Source organism: Balaenoptera acutorostrata, chromosome 2, assembly GCF_949987535.1.
Source record: "Balaenoptera acutorostrata chromosome 2, mBalAcu1.1, whole genome shotgun sequence".
Lineage (NCBI taxonomy): Eukaryota > Metazoa > Chordata > Mammalia > Artiodactyla > Balaenopteridae > Balaenoptera > Balaenoptera acutorostrata.
This window is the reverse complement of record NC_080065.1, coordinates 183,990,232-184,011,193: the sequence shown is the minus strand read 5'-3', so window position 1 is coordinate 184,011,193 and position 20,962 is coordinate 183,990,232. Positions and strand designations below refer to the sequence as shown.

At 58.0% G+C, this 20,962-nt stretch overlaps 1 protein-coding gene across 5 annotated transcripts in view; it reads right to left on the bottom strand.

Moving 5' to 3' along the window:
• NFIC (nuclear factor I C) overlaps positions 1-15,595 on the bottom strand; it is a 64,472-nt gene extending 48,877 nt beyond the window's left edge. For 4 of the 5 annotated variants that reach the window (XM_057538068.1, XM_057538050.1, XM_057538075.1 and 1 more), the window contains exon 1: positions 9,070-9,224. In XM_057538068.1, coding sequence (XP_057394051.1) covers positions 9,070-9,099 — 30 coding nt within the window. In that variant the 5' untranslated portion in view covers positions 9,100-9,224. Of the gene's footprint in view, positions 1-9,069; positions 9,225-15,437 lie in introns of those variants that run through there. The other variant, XM_057538059.1, reaches the window with a different exon arrangement.
• Positions 15,596-20,962: the final 5,367 nt, after the last annotated feature.

The following is a 20,962-nucleotide window of genomic DNA, read 5'->3' as shown; positions in this document are numbered from 1 at the left end:
GACCACGTGGGAGGCACAGGCCAAGGCAGTCGTTCATGGAGGACTGTCTTGAACCCCAATGTACAGGCAGGACAAGCTGGTGGTCCCAGGTGGAAGCTGATGGGGACCCTTCGTACAGATGGGGAAAACTGAGGATGGTGGAATGCTGGTGGCACGGATCCATTCTCTGCCTTCTAGAACTGGGGTCAGCAAACTTTAAAAGTACCATAAAGAACCGGATAGTGAGTATTTTTGTGTCTGTTTCAACTGCTCCACTCTGCACTGTAGTGCAAGACTGGCCACAGAGGAGATGTAAGGGATGGGCACGGCAGTGTTCCAATAAAACTTTATTTATAAAGACAGACGGTGGGCACTGGGCCCTGTGACTGTAGTTTGCAAACCACTGAACTAGAGTGTGAGCTCAAATGTCCAGAGCAGGGCTGAGCACACACTGGATGCTCACGATTCCAGGAGCAACCAGGCTCAGAGGGTCACTTGGGGCTTGTCTGTCAGACCTACTGCTCAGCAGAGGAAGCTGACACCAGACAGGGGTCCAAGGCCTGCCTCAACCAGCTCTTGGCAGTGATGAAAAAAATGAGGACAAGACGTCATTCCTATAGCCCAGATGTACAGACAGGACTGGCTGAGGTCCACAGGCCAAGATGGGCCATCTGGATGTCAGGGGCTGATGGAAGGGTGGGGAGGCGGTTCCTGCATAGAGGGGGTGGTTCCTGCATAGACCCATTACAGGGGCGGGGAAAGCTGAGGCCCAAGGAGGCAAGACAGCAGAATGCACCAGAGAAAGGGGAGCTCAGCCATGGAGGTTTAGAGCTGGAGAGAGAGGCCCCTGGGGGCCAGTTCACCCTACCCTGTCCCCCACAGACCTATTCCACAGATGGAAAAACCGAGGCCTGGGAGGCTCAGCGACCTGGCCAGAGCTGTGACTTCAACATCCCCCTCCCTCTGCCTGAGTGGTGCTGCTGGGTGGCCACAACACCCATTTTATGGATGAAGAAACAGACCCCAAGAGGGGACCCAATCATGAGGGGCAGAGCTGAGACAGGAACCCACACCCATCTGACTTCCCCACGAAAACAACGGCAGCCCCCATCGGGCCCCTCAGAGAATAACGTGGGGCCATGGGAGGCCCCCATCCCCTTCTACAGGGGTGGGAGGGGGCTGTCTCATTCTCGCCATTTTTCAGCAAGTGAAACTGAGTCTGCGTAACATCCAGGACCTGGTTTCTCAGCCTCAAGGGATGAGAAATTCAAGGAGAAAGGAAGACAGAGAAGAGAAACTTTGGTCCCCCCTCCCCGCTCTTGCCTGGGGCCTGTGCTGGGCTTCTTGAATGGGAGTGATGTCTTTTCCTAGCATGTGAATCTCATTATCCGCCCAGCTCTCAAAAGCCTGCGTTATGCTATTATTATTATTATTATTGACATTGTTGTCGCTGTAAAGATTATTTCAGTTGCTTACAATCTCCCAGGGGCAGGAAAAGGCCCGAGGCTCCACTACGCCTTGTGTGATGGAGAAACTAAGCTCAGAGAGGGGCAGAGACCTGGCCAAGGTCCTGGAGGGTCTCAGAGTCGGTGTAAGAACAAGAACCCAGGACCCCATTGGCCCCTTTCTCAGAGCAGTCTGCTCTCTGTGAGGCCAGGGTCTCTCGGGGAGACAAGGAAACCGCTGCTCTGGGCCACGCATTGGTTTTTCTAAGTGGATGTGGCCAGGCTTGCTCCCACCTCCAGGCCTGGATGCCCACGGTACCGTCCACCCAGCGCCCCTCCCTGCCCTGAGCTCCATTTCCCCTGGGCCACCTCTGGCCATGGGGTGCTGGTGCTGGGGCTGGGGGCTGGCCTCAGATCTCCCCTATTACTGAGGCTCTGAAAATAGCCTCCTGCCCTCGCGGGGTGGGGCGGAACGGGGCTCCGTTTGTGCCAGCCCAGCTCCCCCATGCCAACGGCACCCAACGTGTGAGTCACCGTAACAGCTGTGGTGGGGACCGGACCTCGGGGCCCTTTTCAGCCGCTCCCCCATCCCGTCCCCGCCCCAGCTGACCTGCTGAGGCAGAGGGAGGATAGAGGGGGCCGATCCCCTGTCAGGTCCTATCCAACCTCAGAGGTGCTTTTTCTGTGTCACCATGTCACTTGACATGCCAGCCCCAGGGGTGGGGAGCGATTCGCCCAGGGTCACACAGCCGGTCAGCAGAGCCGGGGGCAGAGCCCAGGTCGTCTGGCCAGAGAAGCTGGGGTGGGAAATCGATGGAGGCGCAGGACACTGTCCCCTGTGGAGGGGACGCCAGGGTGGCAGGAGGCCTGGGCAATGGCTGTGGCTGCCCCCCGAGGCCTGGAGCTTATTGGGGCGGTAATAAGAGGTGGCCGGGAAGGGGCAGCTGGAGCGTCAGCCAGCAGGCCTTCGTGAACGGGGTGCCGTCTCTTCCTAGCATATGAACCCCATTATCTGCCCGGCTCTCAGAAGCTTGCATTGCGCTATTATTATTATTGATGTTGTTGTTACGATTGTTTTGGGCCCAGACTCTTCCTCCCCTTGAGCCCCTTTGTCTCTGAGCCCCCTCCCCCTTTTCCGAGCTCCTCTCCTCTTCTGGCTCCTCCCCTCTCCAAGCCCCCGTGCCCCTGCCTTATCCCTACCCCCTCCTCCCCGGGCCCTCTCTGGGGAAAGATGCCAGGGAGGCGGGCAGGGGCGGGAGCCCACGTCACTGGTGACCCCAGCTGGTCCTGGAGGAAGACAAACAGCCTGTAACTGGGTCATGGACCTGCTGCCCTAGCCTCCCACATCCTCTTGGGGAGGTCAACCCAGGTGAGAGGCAGGCCTGTCACTCTCTTTGTCCCATAAGACCTGTGACAACCAAGGCCTCTTCCCCAGGCACTTCCCAATGCCCTCACTGGCTGGCAGGGCAAGGGAGACAGCCAAGGCAAGCTAGATGCCAAGAATCCTCCTGAACTCCTAGACATCCCTCAAGGCCCTCTCTCCAGTGTTCCTTCCTTCAGGCAGCCTTTCCTGCTCTCCTCAGGGTTCTCCCAGACCCAGCCTGGACCACACAACTTGGGGTCTCTCAGTCCAGCTCAGTTGCTCTCCCCCAACCCTGAGGCCCAGGGCTGAGGCACTCGCTCCCAGGCAGACTTGTTGAGGGAATGAGCTTGGGTGACAACAGCCTCCATTTTCACCTTCTGTATGATCCAGGAACAAATCACTGTTCCACCTTGGGCCTGTTTCTCATTCTGTACAAAGGGCAGAAAAGGACATTGCACCCTTTTGGGGGTTGGTGGGGGAGCTTATCCATTGCCCTGGTAATCAGAGCTGCAAGGTGACGGGAGGCAGCAAGACCAGGCCTTTCCTAGAAACCCCACTTGGCCAAGGCAAGTTAGATGCCAAGAATCCTCCTGAACTCCTACACATCCCTCAAAACCCTGTCTTCAGTGTTCTTTCCTTCAGGCAGCCTTTCCTGCTCTCCCTGCTGGGACTTCCTGGCCAAAGAGGACAGCAGCAGCTGGGAGGTAGACACCTGGGTTCAAGCCCCTGCTGGGCGCTATGGACTGGTCAACTGCACACTGGATTGTGCCCCACTCTGGGCCTCCCTGTAGCCCTCCCATCCTGACAGTCCAGGGCAGCAAACCAGGACGTGAAACTCCAATTCCCAAACCAAAAGTTTTCCACGAAGGATTCTCTCTCCTTCATTCACTCAGTGATTCAACGAACATTACTGAGAATCTCTTATCCATCCCTAAGCTTTTATCCCAAACCCCTATGCACCCTTCAAAGCCCTGGTTCCAGTGTCTCCTCCTCCAGGTTAAGTGTCAAACAGCAGAGCTCATATTTGAACGCAGGACTATCTGGTGCCAGAGTAAGTGTTCCTAACCTAGAGTGGTTCCTCCCCTCAAGCTCAGAGCATCATAGCTTATGAACAGCTCTTATCCAATGAGGGAGAGATTCATTTGGTTGTTCAACAAACATTTACTGAGTAGGTACTTTGTGTCAGCTCCATGCATGATGCTGGAGACCCAGCAGTGTCCTCGGCTCGGCCCTCACCCAGATCCTGACGTGGGCAGGGATGGATATTAAACTAGCTAATAAACATGGAATAAAATGCCAGGTTGAACAAAATGCTCTGGAGAAATTTAAAGGAGTTTGAGGAGGGGGCCGGGGGTTGTTTTTTTTTTAGCTAGGGGGGGTCAGCGAGGGTCTCTCATAGGAGAGGACACTTGAACAAAGACCTACAAGATGACACTCCACGGTAGGAGCTTTGCAGGTGGAGAACACAGTACATGCAAAGGTCCTGAGGCAGGACCATGCCTGATGTTTGGGGAGAACAGTGAGGAGGCCAGTGAGGCTGGAGCAGAGTGAACAATAGGGAAAGTGGAGGTGGTGAGGGCAGGAAGGTAAGGACCCCTGGGAAGACTTTGGGTAAACTAAGTCCAGGGAGTAGAAAGTCCCCGCCAAAGTGACGAGCGAGTCTGAGCCCTGGGCCTCCTGACTTCCCTCTCTGTGCTGTGGTGTCCTGGGTGGATGCTTGGGGCTGAACCAGAAGGCCACGGTGTGGGGGAGACAGACAGGGAGCGAGGCGGAGCATGTACTGAACTGTCAACTCTACGAAATGGGAACAATTGTTGTGCCCACTGCCCAGAGGGAGAGACTGAGGCACTGAGCACTGAAGCCATCAGCCCAAAGTCACGCAGCCAGGAAGGAGCCGAGCTGGGACTTGGACCTGGGTGCCTCCTGACTCCCTGGCCCCACTTGCCAGCTCCCTGAGTACAGGGTCTGGCCCCATCCTCGGGACTTCCCAGCAACGCCCGTTCTGCACCCCACCTGCTCTCTCTGAATCCCGTGTGGCCCGCTTCCCCGCTCAGCCCTGGGTCACGTGCCAAAGCGGCAGCACGGTCCTGACAGCCCCTCACCTACACTGTAGCCCCTCGAGGGCATGGCTTTGATCTGTTTCATCCACTGCTGCGTCCTCAGCATCCAGATCAGCAAAGGAGCAATCTCATCCTTTGCCTGTTACCTACGCACACACCCCGACGGACAAAGGATGCTGGTACCCACGTGGGTCTGGCCAAACTCAGGGAGACCCTGGACAGGGCTGGGCGAGCAGGGAGGAAAGACCAAGAGAAAAACCCTGGCTGGGGGTTCAGGGCTAAAGGTTTGGGGGAGTCACCACTGTCCCTGTCACCCGGCCCAAGCTGAGCAGATAGCGACAGAAGGAAAGGAGGGTAAGTTGGAAAATGCCTATGGGATGTTTAATACAGTTATTACTTTAGAGACAACCACAATCACAGCCAAGCTTATTTGGCACCTACTGTATACCAGGCCCTGTGCTAAGGGTGAAACATCTGAAGAAGGGCTAGGTCACCTGCCCAGAGACACACAGCCACCTGGGCGAGATCTGCATGCAGATCCAAGGCCGCCCTAGGTCTCTGCTCGGTGACCCGTCAGGGCACGCACGTGTGCACGTCTGCATGCTCACACGTGTGGGAGCATGGGCTGCAGGCACTACGTGCCGAGGGTCTACACACACCCAGGTGAGGAGGCAGTGCACGCGCGTGCGGGTCGCTGTGAACACGTGCTTTCGGGGGACAGGAGGTCCCAGGACATTCGGCGTGTCCCATCCATTTGGTGTGAGGGAGGTAGGAGGTTCAGGCAGAGAAAGAGACATTGGAGAGAGAGAGAGAAAGAAGAGAGATATTGGAGGGAGGGAGGGAGAGAGAGGGAGAGAGAGAGAGAGAGAAAGGGAGAGAGGGAGAGAGGGAGGGAGAGAACGCTGACTCGGCCAGAATCCCAGCGTCGTGATTTACAAGGCGCCCGACCCTGACGCGCCGAGGCACCTCCGCCGCAGAGAAAAGATGGGGGAGAGACACAGACACGGAGAGAGACAGAAAGAGGGAGAGAGACGTGGGGCGAGCTTGTGCGTACAGGAGCCAATCAGAGGCCATCAGACCACGGGTGGGGGGGGCACAGGGAGCACCCACCTGCCCAGGCCTGGCTAAACAGCCAGGTGGGCAGTGGCCCCGAATCCCCAGCCCCACCAGCCATGCTGTGCCACCCCGGGCAGGCCCTAGCCCTCTCTGGTCTTGGCCCCTGTCCCAGCCCTGAGGTGCTGGGGGACCCTCAATCCCAGCAGAGCCTCCCAGAACCCACACCAGGCTGGCCCCTCGTGCCTTCCCCCCCAAACCCGCAACAGACACCTGGCCTATAGGAGGTGCTTAATGAAGATCTATTATATTCGATCAAGCCAAAGTCGGGGACCCTCTCCCAGCCTCAGTCTCCCCACTGGAGAAATGGGGTAAAAAGAGTGCTGCCCAGCAAGGCAACGAGGTGAAGGAATGAAGGAAAGAATGAATGAATGAGGAAGGGGGCCCTGGCGGCCGCACTGCCATGGCTGCAGCCCAGGCCCAGCCTGCGGCCCCGGGGAATCCTGGGCACTGCAGCCAAGAGGGATTTGGCCCCAAACCCGGAATAACTAACGTGGCGGTGGAGGCGGGTGGGAGGGAGGCCCAGAGCGGGGCAAGCGCGGGGAGGCTGGCCTTCCCGCCGGCAGGATTTATGGAAGTAACGGCTGCTCCACAGTTCCTCTTCAGAGTAAAAGTGAAAAGCACTTGAGTCACCACTGAAACAGGGACGGGGCTCCCAGAATCCTCCAGGGCCACCCGGGCCGTGGCTGCCACCCCCTCGGTGGGCAGGATCCCGGGGGCACGGGGTAGGCTGGCACGGGAGCAGCCCCCCCCCCCCACTTCACACGCCCCGAGCCCCGAGCCGGTCTCGGCTCAGGATCCGGGTCGGATCGGCTAAAAGGGAGCTATTTTAGGATGGGCTCAGGTTGTAAAATTAGTCAAGGGGGGAGACAGGGAGAGACAGAGAAGGAAAGGGAGCGAGACAGGGAGAAGGAGAGACACAGACAGAGAGCAATGGGTAGGGCGCGATGAGGTAGCCAGGAGTGGGGGTCCTGCATGGGTAGTCTGGGTCCTTCCGGGCTCCCCAGCTGGAGACCCCAGACCAGGCTGGGCCTGCAAGCAGCTGCGAGGATTACACTGAGGGGGTCCTGGGAGGGGGACCTGGGTTCCCCTCCAGGGTGGGGGCACCCACGGGAGAAAAAGCAGAGGAGGGGGAGCCCCCTGCGCTTGGGCCACCCCATCCCCATCCGAGCCTGGGAGCTCCCTGGTCCTCTCTGCCTGTCTCTGTCTCCTGGTCGCCCTGTCCCTCGCACACAGCAACCTCAGGTATTTTTATTGTCACGTTTCCACCAAGAGCCCGCCTGGCTGATCCTTGCCCTGCGCCCCAGGGAAAGCCAGGCCCGGGGAGCACAACACCAGCTCTGGTTCTCACTGCCACCCACTCTGGGCAACGTGGACGGGGGCCTGTCTCCCGAGGAGTCCTGACGGGGGAATTCCAGGGCCCAGTGACAATAGGCTGCCGTCCAACCTCCTCGCCTGGAATAGCCTCCCTGGGCTCAGCCCCCTTGGGCGGCTCTGGGAGCGAGCGCGAGGAAAGGGTGGAGGAGGCGGGGGCACCCCGGGGCCACCCAGGCCACCCCCTGAGCCCAGAGACTGGGAGGTCCAAGGTCACCGGGCAACCCTGACTAGGACCCTCGTGGTTCTTGGGGAGCTTGGGGCGACAAGAGGCAGAGGGGGGCCAGTGATGACTGCGTCGGGGGACCCCCAAAGCTGCTCTGGAGGGGAAGGAAGGTCTGGAGAGGGGCAGGGACGTGCCCAAGGTCACCCCGGGGATGATGGGTAGGACAGGCCCTGAGACCCCCTAAGCACCGGCCCTCACATTCCCCCCTGGGGAGTCAGAAACTGGAGGAGCTGGAGGGGGTGGGTGAGAGGGAGCCTGCCGTGAGTGAGGGGCACCCTAGGATCAGGAAAGGGGGGACCCCCATTGGAGACTGGCGTCCACGTGCTCTCCGTACAGTGGTCCTCAGGACACTCAGCCACCCGCTTGACTCCCACCTCCCTGTGCCCCGCACTTTACAGCTTGGAGGCCACACTGCCCCTCTCTGGAACCTGCCTTAGCTCCGTGTCACTTCAGGGGAAACTGAGGCCGGGACCCCAATGGCCTAAGTACACACAAGGACCCGGGGTGGGGGCAGAGCTGGAGGGTGGAACCAGTAGACCTGGGAGGGTGCCCCCCCTCCCTGCCATGGAGCTGGGGGAGGGAAGGGGTCCCCCAGGGGCGACCCGGGACAGGGGCAGCCGCCCCCTTCCCACACATCCCCTGGGTCATTGCACAAGGGCCGAGCCCCGGGCAGTCTGGGAGCTCGGCCAGGGGTGAGAGGCAGCGGGCGGGGGCAGGGGCAGGTGCCGGGCTGGCGAGGGCGTCCGCAGCGCCGCAGTGCCCAGGCCAGACCCCAGAACGCCAGGCCTCCCGGCTCCTCCCGGCGGCGGCGGCTCAATAACTCACAATCGATGCGGCGAAAATATGGGGATGGGGTTGAGGGACGGGGGGGAGGGGGGGGGAGAGGGAGACCGAGACGGGACGTCGGGGCACCCCTCCCCCCACTGCTGGCGCCTCCAACTTTGCGGGCCCCCTCCCCCTCCGCGCACACGTGGGCCAATAATGGGGGAAAAGGCTGCCCAGGGCCGGGGTGGCGGCGCACAAGCTTGGGGGGGTGGTCCGGGGAACGCATCAGAGGGGTCCTCGTCTCAAGAGTCCCCGGGCGTCCAGGGTCCAACCAGGACTCCCTCGATTCCTCCTAGGAGCAGGCCTGGGTCCAGGCCGGGGGTTCGCGCAGAGCCCCACCTTTGGCCTTCTCCCGGCCGCCCCCCGACCTTCCTGGCTGGGGTAGGGGAGCGCGTTCTGCGTCCGGGGAGGGCGAGGCTGTAGGGCGAGCCAGGGGGAGAGGTCGCGGGGGGCGGGGCGGGAGTCCCCGGTGAGGGTCCCGGGCTGGGGGGAGGTGTCCCCGGCCCAGCCCAACCTCCCACCGAACCCCGGCCGGCGGCGGGGGCATCCCGGCCGCGGCGGCGGGAGGGACGCGCGCCTTTTTCGTCCCGCCTCCTCGGGCTTCCAAACTCCGGGGCCGGGCTGCGGGGGACGCGGGGCCAGGGCGCGGTGGGGCGCGGGCCGGGGGCCGGGCGGGGGGCGTACCTGGGTCAGGCAGAGCGGGGACGAATACATCCCGGGCGCGGCGGGAGGCGCAGGGCCGGCCGGAGCGGGCGCGCTGAACTTACTGAGTCATTTTTCCAAACCCCCCCCCCCCCCGCGGCCGCGGCCGGCGCGCTCCTCGCCGCCTCCTCCCTCGGTCTCCCTCCCTCCTCCCTCCCGCGCTCTCCCTCCCTCCTGCGCCCGACTCCCTCTCTCTCTCCCTCTCTCTGTCTCTCTCTCCTCCTTTCCTGTCCCCCCCCCACCTCCTCCTCTGTCTCTGTCTCTCTCTGTGTCTCTGTCTCTCCTCCCTCTGGCAACCTCCTCTCTCCCTCTCCCAATTTCTCTCCCCTCCCACCCCGAACCTCCCACTTCTCAACATCCAACTTTCAAAGAAACGAGGGAAAAAAGAGCGCGAGCGAGGAACGAAAGCCGCTCCCCCTCTCCATGCCTCCTGAACCCCCATCGTTGCTTATTATTACGAATTTCCAGGCGCCCTGGCAGGGCCACCGGACGGGGACCCACGGGCCCATGCACACCCCGACCACAGCGGGTCCCCCTGGACCGCCAGCCCGAGTCTAGTGGGCAGGGGGTGGGCTGCTGCAGGACATTTGGGGGCCATAGGTGGATTCTGAAGACCCCCCCCAACCCGCCCCGAGCGGGCCGGGAAGTTGGAGAAAGGAGCGGGGTGGGGGTGGGGGGGTTGGGAAAGAACGAAGAAGTGACGTGTGCAGAGGCCCGGCGCGAGCGCGCCTCTTTCCCCTTAAAGATGTACAACCCGGGGTGCTTGGCGGGAGAAGGGGTCCCACGGCATCCTCTCCCCCTGCTCCTCCCGAGAGCCAGACAGGGGCTGCAGTTCCTAGGCAGAGGAGCTTGGCTACAACTGCCCTTCCGTGGCCAGAAGGGCCTCAACCAACAGGGGAGCCTCCAGAAATCTGCTCTCTCCTCCTCAGCCAGCATCAAAGGGGAACTGGGAGTTGGGGGGGCTTCGGCCTCCCCCATATGTCGCCCCCATACCCCAGGAGGAAGATGTCCAGGCAGTACCTCAGGCTGGCCAGATAAAACCTCGCAGCCTCTTCCCGGGTGTCTGGTAATTCCTACGGACCCCCCGCAGTGTGCCCATTTCACGGATCCAGAAACTGAGGCATGCGGAGTGGCTTGGAGCCCGGCTACCTGGCCCCAGGGCCCACACTCTGCAAGCTCGGTTGTTCTCCCTCTGGAATAGATGGGCACAGACCTGCTGCTGATGACCTAGCCTCACCCCTCCCCCAGTTCACTCCGAGAATCCTCCCAGGCTCTCTCAGAGGCCTCCGCCACCTAGCAGACCAGGATGCTCCCCCATTGGTGTCCTCCCCTGTGAAGTGGACGAACAGTGCCCACCCCATGGGGTTGATCAGCATAAGAATACTGGCACTTAGCAGCGCCTTGACCTTCCGTCAAATATGCACAGAGACATTCTTAGAAAGCTTGGCCATTTTGCCCCGTGTGTCCCGAGTACAAATGATAACCTCTCGCCAACTTCAGGCAGCTGCCCCATGCCCAGGGGCATGGAAGACGCCAACAGCTCTGTTATTCTCCCGTGATACAGGGGAGGAAACCGACGCCCCAGGAACGGATGCTACTGACCTGGGGCCCTGGAGCTGGACCAGAAGTGGGCAGGATTCACACAGGACACATATGCCCTCCGTCCCGCCGGCTCCCCCTGCACGTGGGTGACAGTCATTCAAATAGCACTTCACAGATGGTTTTTTAAAAAAATCCACTGTGCAGCCATGGGGGGCATTTAAACCCCAGAAAGAAAGGGAAGGGCAGGTGTCTAGGAATCCAAATGCCGACGTAACATAAAGCAATATTTTATTATTTAATAAAACGCCATGAACATCTGGAGGGCAGAATCCCCAATTCACAGACATTTCCAAGTTCAAGTTGGCTTTGGAGCATTCTCCCAGGTGGCAGTGACCCCCAGACTGCCCACCACGCCCGCCCCACGGGCAGCCTTCCCAAGGCAGTTTAGGTTACTCTGGAAGGCACAGTTTGGAGAGACCACAGACACTCTCTCTTTCTCTCTCTCTGGACCTCAGTTTCCACATCTGTAAAATGGCAACAATAGACGCATCTCGCATTTTGGAAGTCTGGGCGATGGGAATCCTTAAGATAACATGTGGGAAGACTGTGTTAATATATTAGTGGTGGCAGATACCAGTTCACAAACATCAGTGAAGAGTTACATATATATATATATATCATCCAGTTTAGCAGGAGTGGTCCCTACAGTGTACACAGTAGGTCCAAAGCAGGCCAGTTGCAGTGCAGGGTTGCAGCCTGGGTCTATGTCTTCTCCATCCAGGAGCTAAAACTCCCTGTGCCTCAGCTTCCCGCTCTGTGAAATGGGACGATAATAGTTTCTACCCCTCTGGGTTGTTGTGGGTAAACCAGCCAGTGTTTGGACCGTACCTAGTGTTTTCTAAACAAAGCAATTGCCGGATTGGACCTGTGTGTATAACATCCCACAAAGGGGCTGCATGATTTAGCTCCTGGCACTTTGGCGCACAGTTTAGCTCATTTTAGTTTAAAAATGCACGCTCCCCATCACTCACTCTTAGGCTAGATACGGACTGTATCTGTGACTGTCCCAGATACAGACGCATGAGGGTGTTGACTGTCACCCTGTAACACTAATGCCAACAATTTGGAGCCAGCCACCGTGTCCATCTGTGGGGACCAGTTCAGCAATGCCACCCGGGGGCACAGGCTGGAATACTATGGAGCTCCACAAAAGAACAAGGGACCCCCACATGGAGATGCCTCCAAGAAACGCGCAGGGGAAAGCATGCTGCAGCGCAGGGCTCCTCCCCCCTCAGCATTATGGACCATAGCTGGTGGGGCCGTCTTGGGCACTGTGGGGTGGAGCAGCATCCCTGGCCCCCACCCCCTGGATGCCAGGAGCCCCCCAGTGTGACAACCACAGGTGTCCCTGGACATCACTCAGTATCCCCTGGGACAGAACCACCCCAGTTAAGAACCCTTGCTGTAGACTCAGCAAGTAGACTCAAGATCTCATTTGGGATTTTTAAAAAAAGAATATACATATATCTTTTATAAGAATATATGTGTATCCTTTATAAGAATGTGTATCTGTTACATGTGGAGTTGCTCAGACAAAGCTGGATGAAATAGGGCTTTTCTGGAGTAGGGGGTCCCAGCGGGGTGGGGGTGATGAGGAAGGTTTGATTTTTACTCTGGGTACTTTTGCATCCTCTTTAGATGTTCATGAGTCGCTCATGTTATTAAAAAGCAAACTTAAAACATGTGAGTGGAATTCACAGCAGCACTTTCAAAAGTGAGAGCAGCTCAGGGAGGGATGATCAAAGCCTGAGACCACCAGGGAACTCCACGGCGGCCGGCCATACCCAGCGAATAGAGGACACAGCCAGCGGGCCAGGACCTGTGGATGCACGGCTGACATTGCCACCCCTCCTGCAACCTTGTGGGGCATCCTGTGTGTTCCCATTTTACAGATGAGAAATTGAGCCTGCAGAAGGGGATGTTAAGGTCCTCAGCCTTGAGAAGTAATGGGGTATGACATATGGGCTGGTACAGGCACAACACAGAGACACACACACACAACATGCCACAAAGAGACACAAAGACACACAGAAACACACCACACGGAGACACACAGATTCTCACACATCACACAGACTCCAGCAGATACAGACACCCAGACCCGAGGGGACACATACAGACTCATGCAGACTCACACAGAGACACACAGGCCCACACGAGGTCATGCACAGCCCAAGCACAACACATGTGCAATCAGCCACAATAACACATACATGCCAGAACACAAGTATACACTTACAAGCACACGAACCCATGGACAGAACCCCTCCCACTATTTATACACTGGCACACACACACACACACGGTGACACACAGCACCCGCATTCCTGCTCCCCCTCATGGTTGTCCTCCCCCCAAATGCGCCCACAGCTGGGGTCTTTGCTCTCCAGATCCTGCAGGGACCTGGCTCGGACGCGGAGGTGAGGGGAGGGCGCAACGGGCTTGGCTCCTCCCCCTCCCACAAACGCAGGTGCCAGTTTACGAGTGTGTGTGTCTGCGTGCCTCTGTGTGTGTCTGCGTGCCTCTGTGTGTGCACCTGTGTGGGGGCAGAATTCTGTACACGTGTGGCTGTGAACAGATAGCTGTAAGAACATGTCATGAGCGTGTGCTGCTGACTGCGCACCAGGTGACAGGTGGGGATGGAGGCCAGTGTGGTGGAGGGCAGTGCCCGGGCGTGGGGTGGGGGAGCGCTGCGTCTGAGCACCGGCAGTGGGTGTAGGGCAGGGTGAGCACGGGGAACGGAGGGGCGTGAGGATGGGTGATCTTACCTGAGCTGGGATCCCTGAGTGTTGCGTATGGATGCATCCCTGTGTCAACGTGGGACCCCTTTTCTCCTCTTCCCAAACAGCCCCCCAAAAGGGAATGCAGGTTGAAAGTTGAAAGCAGAGACTTCCACCTGGCCTTGGGGCTTTTATATTTAGAAAATTATATAAAGCGCCCTGGGGTGGGGATGGGGGCGCGACGGGGATTCCCCTGGAGGGGAGAAAACAACCCTGTGTGCCCGCCCGGTCTGGCCCGGTCCCGGGCAAGCGCTGGGAGGTAGGGCTGGGGGCGCGTCTCCCTGCCCATCCGGGCGAGGGGGTCTCCTTTGCCACCCCCCTGGTCCAGACTTAACCCACGCGCTTCGGTAACCACCCATCCCTCGAGACCTCCTCTGGGGGGGAGGGGGGACCCCCCCGCCGCCCCGCCCCCTCTGGGCCACGCGCACGCGCAGCCCCTGGCGGGAGACATCGCCGCCGAGTGATCGCGTCCCGGCGCCACCTCGCGCCCGAACCTCAAGCTGGGACCACCTGGGGACATGCAGATAGGGGACCCCGAGGCAGGGGTAATTGGAGCGGACGGGGTAGGGAGTGAGAGGAGGGGACAGAGCTTTGGCGAGGTGGAGGAAGCACCCGTTCCCCATCCGGCAGCCCGGGTTACAGGAAAAAAGGAACTGGGCGGGGGGGTGGGGGTGGGGGTGGGGGGGAGAGTGTAGACCCATCCCCAGGAATAGTCACTCAGCGCCAGTCAAACGCACACAGCGACACCCAACTGTCCCCTGAGACGCAGCCACGCGACACAGTTCCCCACTCACTGGCAACCCCCTAACCTCCACACACTCATACGTGGACACCCCCATGGTCATCCAGGGACATCACGTCCCCCGGGACATCCAACTCAGCCACACAGCTTCACAACACCGCCCCACGGGGACCCGTGGCACAGTCGCCCAGTTATCCTAACACACACACACACACTGTCCCATAGCCGCACAATGCTTTAACAACACTCAACACAACACACACACAGCCACGTGGATGTGCAGACACACAGATACATAAAGGAGAGGACCCCACGCCCGGGGACCCACGGACCCACGGACAGGCATGGGACCACCTAGCTGCACAGACCCGCGAATGCACCCCCGGATTCCCGTGCTGACTCGTTTGAGAGCACAGGGGCCCCCAAACGCACCCCTCGAGTGAAGATGCCACTGCACCAGCGGACCGGACACCGGAACCCTCAAGTGCAGCTACCGGCGCTTGCGGGCCTGGGGCGCGCCCGGCCTAGACCCGGTGACCCCTCCCGGCTGGGACCGCGGCGGAGCTGGGGTCGGCCGGGGGGCGGGGCTCAGGCGGCGCTAGGGCCGGCCGGGTGGCTGCCCCTGCGCGGCGCCGAGAGCGGCCGCCCGCCCGGCTCCAAGTTCAAGGCGCCCGGCGGCGGCCGCTGCGCGCTCTCCGCCCCTCTCCGCAGCGGCCATTTTCCGCTAGCTGGCGCGCCGCGCTCGCCCGGGCCGGGGCAACCCGCGAGGGCCGCCGCGACCCCCACCCCGCACGGCCCCGTCGGGCGCCCCCTCCCTGGGCCCGGCTTCCCAGGCGGCTGCGCGCTTGGGGGTCTTGCGCCCGGAGCCGCGCCCTCCCGCCTACCTTCTCCCGCCGGGCCAGGGAGGGGGCGGAGGCCTGGCCTGGGGGGGACCCTCTCCCGGGAGCCCCGCCCTCCCCTCCAACTCCATGGTGCCCGCGAGGGGCCCCCTACTTGGGGTCCCCCGCTGCGCCCCGCGCGCCAGCTCCGCCCCCAGCCGCGGGGGGGGGGTTGGACTGGCGGGCGGGGGTCCCGGGGCGGCGGTTGTGTGGGGGGTCCCCGCGTCGAGCCCCTCCCCCGGGCGGCCCCCGCCCCCTGCCCCCCCAGGCCTCTCAACTTTCGCCCGGAGCCCACTCACCACCCCAAAAACTCCCCCGGCGAAAACGAAAGTGGGGGCGGCGACGTACCATGGCGCTGCTGCGAGGAGGCGAGGCCGGCGCCGGAGCGAGCGCGCTCGGTCCCCGGCGAGGGGGGGCCGGAGGCGGCGGGAGGAGGCGGCGAGGGAGGGCGCGCGGGGGAGGGAGCGAGCGCGCGAGGGAGGGGGCGCGCCGTTCCCGCCCCCCCAGCCCAGGACCCTCCCCTCGGCCCGCCCTCCCCCCGGTCCCGCGCGCCGCCCGCGCCTCAGGCCGCTCCGCGCCCCGGCCCCGGCTACGGCGGCTCCAGCCGCGGCTCCATCCCCGGCCCGGCCCGCGCGAGGGGAGGCCAGGCGAACGGCCGCGGCGGCGGGTCGTGGGGCCCGGGTCGGGCTCGCTGCGGAGGGAGCGGATCCACCTTCACGGCGCGCGCGCGCTCACATACACACACACACACACACGCACACACACACACAGATACACACACACGCAGACAGCTGGGGACACTCGCGGCCCGGGCCTCCTCGACTCCGACACCGACACAGAACGCACACCGACGCGCCTGCGGCGTGTTACAGACACACACAGTCTGCGGGTGTCACCCAGATATACCGGGGCCCACGCTCACAGCCGATGCGGTTCTTGGACGCACACCTCCTGCAGGATGCCACGAACACAGACTCACACTCACAACCTGCGGTGTCACCCAGACAGACACACGGGGACCCACATGCTCACAGCCTTCGGGGTGTCACCCAGACACCCACAGCCTCCACGCTGTCACATACACAGACTCACAGCCAGCAGGGTGTCACTCAGACACGCACACAGATTGACAATCGTAGAAAGACATTTCAGACAGCGGACTGAGCCACACGCTGACCCCCCCGGACCCCTCCCCCAGGCCATCGCGGCAGCCACTCCTGCCCCTGAGTGCAGGTGTCCCGGATACACAGACACAAACACGCACAGCGGGGAGACGGGACAGATGGGGACACAGACAGAGACTCGGACACTGAGGGTGACAGACCTGGGGGGCAGGGGTTCCCTGGGGGTCCCGCAGGGGCTCCAGGCGGGGCGGGGGGCGGGGAGCGCGCGCGGCGGCTCGGTAGGTGTGGGGGGGAGCGGCCGCCCCCTCCCCGGGTCGGGATTAAGGGAGAAGCCTCCGCAGCGGGGGGAGGGGCCGGGCCGTGGAGGGTCAGCGCCCCCGCCCCTGCTGCGCGGGCTGCTGCGGGCTGGGAAGCCGTGCCGCAGCGCCCCCGCCCCCCGCCACGCGCTCTCCCGCAGTCCCCCCTCCTCCGGCAGCCGCAGAGTAGGCACCGCCCCCTTCTCCCCGCCCCCTCTCAGGCTCTGCGTCTGGCGCAACTGGGGGACGACGGGAGGGGGGCTTGCCGCGACCTGGTGGGATGGAGGAGGTTCTGCTGCCGTCCTTCTGTCTGGGTTTCCCCCTGCGTGCGACCTCACTTCCCCCCAACTGGGGCTCCAGGATTCAGGGACCCCTTTGGGGAGGTGGTTCTCAGCTCCCCCAGGGAGGACGCCAGGGTTTCGGGCGGGGGCAGGCAGCACCCCGGGAGCAGAATTAGGCCCTGGACCGCCCTTCTGGAGCCATGGCTGACTCTGGGGTCTTCTGGAAGTTAATTCTGTGCGTGGTTGGGCACCCCAGGGGCCGGAAAATCTCAGGCAAACGGTGGTTAACAGCAGCTCTGCCTACATAGTAGGTGTTCAGTATGTAGCCAATATCTCAGGCGTGCAGGGAGCGTTCGCTCTGGGACGCTGAGGTTTTCCGGCTTGATCTGCACATTCCTTTCCCCATTTTTAAGAAGAGAAAAGTGAGGCCCAGAGAGGGGGAGCTCCTCAACCAGCACGTCAGAAGCCCAAGGGTCCTAATCCTAACGGCTCTTCCAGGGTGCTTTGCAGGTGAGGGGGGAGGTTCTGGAGGTGGCCTCCCCTCTCACACACCTGAAGCCAAAAGGAGCCAGGGTGGATACACCGGCTCTGGCTCCGGAGAAGAAAGGGTCAAGAGGATAGAGACCCCCTGCTCTCAGCTCGACTCTAATCGGCCTCTGTTAATCCCCAGCTTGAACCCTCAGCTCCTCCCCTACCTCAGGGAATTAGGTACCTGGGAGGAGAGGCGGGGGGGAAGGGGGGGGCGGGGGGTGGATTGATGTCAGCCAGGCAGGGATTCGGGTCCAGATGGCAGTAGTGGGGGCACAGAAGCTGACCCCCACCCATCATTTTCCCCACAAGGCCACCCCTGGGCCTGCAGGCATAGAGTTAAATGCTTTACACGAGGCTACGCATTTACCCTCATAGCAGCCCCATGAGGTGGGTGGTGCTATTACCTTTATTTTTTTTTTAATTTTTATTGGCACGTAGTTGATTGCTATTACCTTTGTATCCCCATTTCACAGATGAGGAAACTGAGGCTCAGACTGGTTTAGAGTCTTGCCCAATTTTACCCAGTCAGTAAGTGATGAGTGATGGTCCGGAGGACGCTTTCCTGACAGTGAATCTCCGGATTTTGGCTTCTTTTGCGAGAATCTCCCAAATTATCAAGTCCTGGTTCCTTTTTGCTTAACAGTTCTTCCCTCTATCTATCTATCTCTTTCCTCTCACATTTTGCTATAAGCAGCGAGAAGAAACGGGGCTGCACCTTCGACACTTGACTGGAAAGTCCCCTCTGCTAAATATCCAAGTTCATCACTTACAAGTTCTGCTTTCTGTATAACTGTAGGACACAACTCTGCTAAGTTACTGCCACTGTATATAAAAGATCCCCTTTCTTCCAGATGTGTTGGCTTACATTTCTTCCACCCTAGAACATTCCCAAAAGACAGACTGATTAGTAAACATATAAAAAATGTCCAGGCTTACAGAGACCAAAGAAAGAATAATGAACAATAAGAACCTACCATGCTTTGGCACCCATCAAAATCAGTAAAGATTTCTAAATTGATAAAACCCAGTGCTGGTGAGGATGTGGTAAAACAGGCATTTTCATAAATTGCCTGGAGGTAAATGTGTATATGAACTGGGAAAGCAGTTTGGCAGGCATGGCAGAGGCCTAAGCCAAGTTCAGACCTTATGGTTCAATTTCCGGGAGTCTATCCTGAACTTGGGAAAAGGTATGTATGCCCCTAATCGCCATAGACTTGTGAAAATTGCTATAAATCAGTGTTTCTCAGCCTTTTTTTCATTATCCCCCCAGTTGTTTTAGACTTTTTTTTCCTAATCACCCCTTATGAAATTTTAATACTCAGATATACTGAATATTTGTTTATATACTGTATGTATATCTGTGTTTTGTACATTAAAAGAGTAAGATTTTTTTCACCCCCCAAGAACTGATTTTTGTCCTTGCTGAGAATGCATGCTATTAATAATGGTATAGCCTTCTGATGGGATGACACAATCCTTTAAAAAGAAGTTTCAGTATGAAAAAGGCAGCTACCCCAAAAGAAAATGTGCAAAAAGCACGCAAACAATGAAACACGGGTGACCAATAAGTGCATGAAGAGATGTCCAACCTCTTTAAGGATCAAGGAAATGCATGACAAAGCCACATCAAGGTCCCATTATCATTGCCCCAAATTTAAAACGTCCAACAATACCAAATGATGGAGAGGCTGTGGGTACACAGGGCTCTTCCACACTGCAACCACTTTGGAAAACAGACTGATATTAATGACAACACTGAACATTCATGTGCTACATAACATAGCCTTTCCTCACCCAGATACATATCCACAAGAAACCCTGGCTTTTTGCCCCAGGAAACATGCCACAAAATCATCATTACTGCACTGTGAAGAAGGCGGACACCCAGAAACAACCCAAATGTGCTCATCGCTGAGAGAATGGAGAAATGCATTGTGGGAAATTCATCCAGTGGCATATTAATCAGCAACCACAGTGGTGTTCTCAGCCACAGGCAAACAGTAAGGATAGACTTAGCAACATTACATGGAGTGGAACAAAAAACTCCCAAATATTAGACACAGCATGAGTCCCTCTTTATGAATTCAGAGTAACTAAAATGAGACAACATTTTGGGGGAATATATATTTGAGATACAATTATTTTCAAGAAAAGAGAGGATTCAGGAGTATGGTTAACTTTGGGGAGAGGAGCCCAGAAAGTAGGATGAGGAAGAAGCACTTTGAGGTGTTATTGTGAAAGTTCTGTTTACCCTGGTGGTATTTATTTTGAGGATTTGGGTATTTAGTCTATTAGCAAACATTTAAAGTTACTAATAAATGGAACAATGATAAGTGCAAGTCGTGAGTCAGACTGGGATTAAACTCATGCCAGCATCTAAAGCCCAAATAAACAGCTAAATCACGAACTCAAAATTAGGATGTGCTGGGAACAGACTGTCAACTCCATGTCAGGGGAGGGGGTGCTGTCTGTATGGTTCACAGCTGTGTCCCTGACACTGAGAACAGTGCCTGGTACATAGTAGGTGCTCAATACATATTTGTTGAATAAGTGAAAGTCTCAGAGGGACAACGCCTGTTTAAAATCCCATTTTTAAAAAGAATCATATGTGTGTGTATCTTAAGTCTTTATATACATATAAAAATGAATCATATAAAATTCATGTGTACTAAACATGTATTATGTAGTATATATTAGGAACACATGTATAATTATTATATATTATATAATTTATATTTGTACATTATATAATATGTGTATATGTTAAATGTATATTTAAAAGAATCACACACACACACACACACACGCATCAGCGTTCCTCAATCACAGCACTGATATGAGCTAATCTCCAAGGTCCTTTATTATGCAGAGGAAAAAAAAAGAAAACCCAAATCGCTGAATGATAAAGACATGCGTCCAACATTTACGTAAGAACATGAAGAAAGCCACACAGGTACCCACACCTGTGCGTAGGTGATATGCCTAGCCCCATTTTTGCAGATGTGGGAACTGAGGCCCAGAGAGTTACTTACTGACTACCCAAAGTCACTTACTACTCAGCTCTGTCTCTAGCACAAAAGCAGACACAGACAGTAAGTAAACCAATGGGCGTGGTCAAGTGTCAATAACATTCTTTTGTGTCTGGCTTCTTTCACTCAGCATAATTATTTTGCAGCTCATCCACATTGTTCCATGTACCAATAGCTTATGCCTTTTTATCACTGGCTAGTATTCCCTTGTCTGGATGTGTTAATGTTGTATCCCTTCACCTGCTGAGGGACATCTGAGTTGTTTCCAGTTCCGGACTATTACAAATAAAGCTGCTATGAACCTCCATGCACAAGCCTGCGTATGAACATTTGCTTTTGTTCCTCGTGATGGTAAATGTCTGGCAGTGGAATGAGTCGTATGCTAAGTGCATTTATGTCAAAGTCTTTCATGGCCATAGGCTTTCATTTCTTTTGAACAAAGACTTAGGAGTAAAAGCTGGATCCCACGGTGGTAGGTGTGTGTTTCACTTTTTAAGAACCTGCCAAACTATTTTCCAAAGTGGTTGCACCATCTGACACGCCCTCCAGAGGGATGGGGAATTTCAGTTGCCCCACATCCGGTGGCCAAGACTGAACAAACAGAGGAGCAGA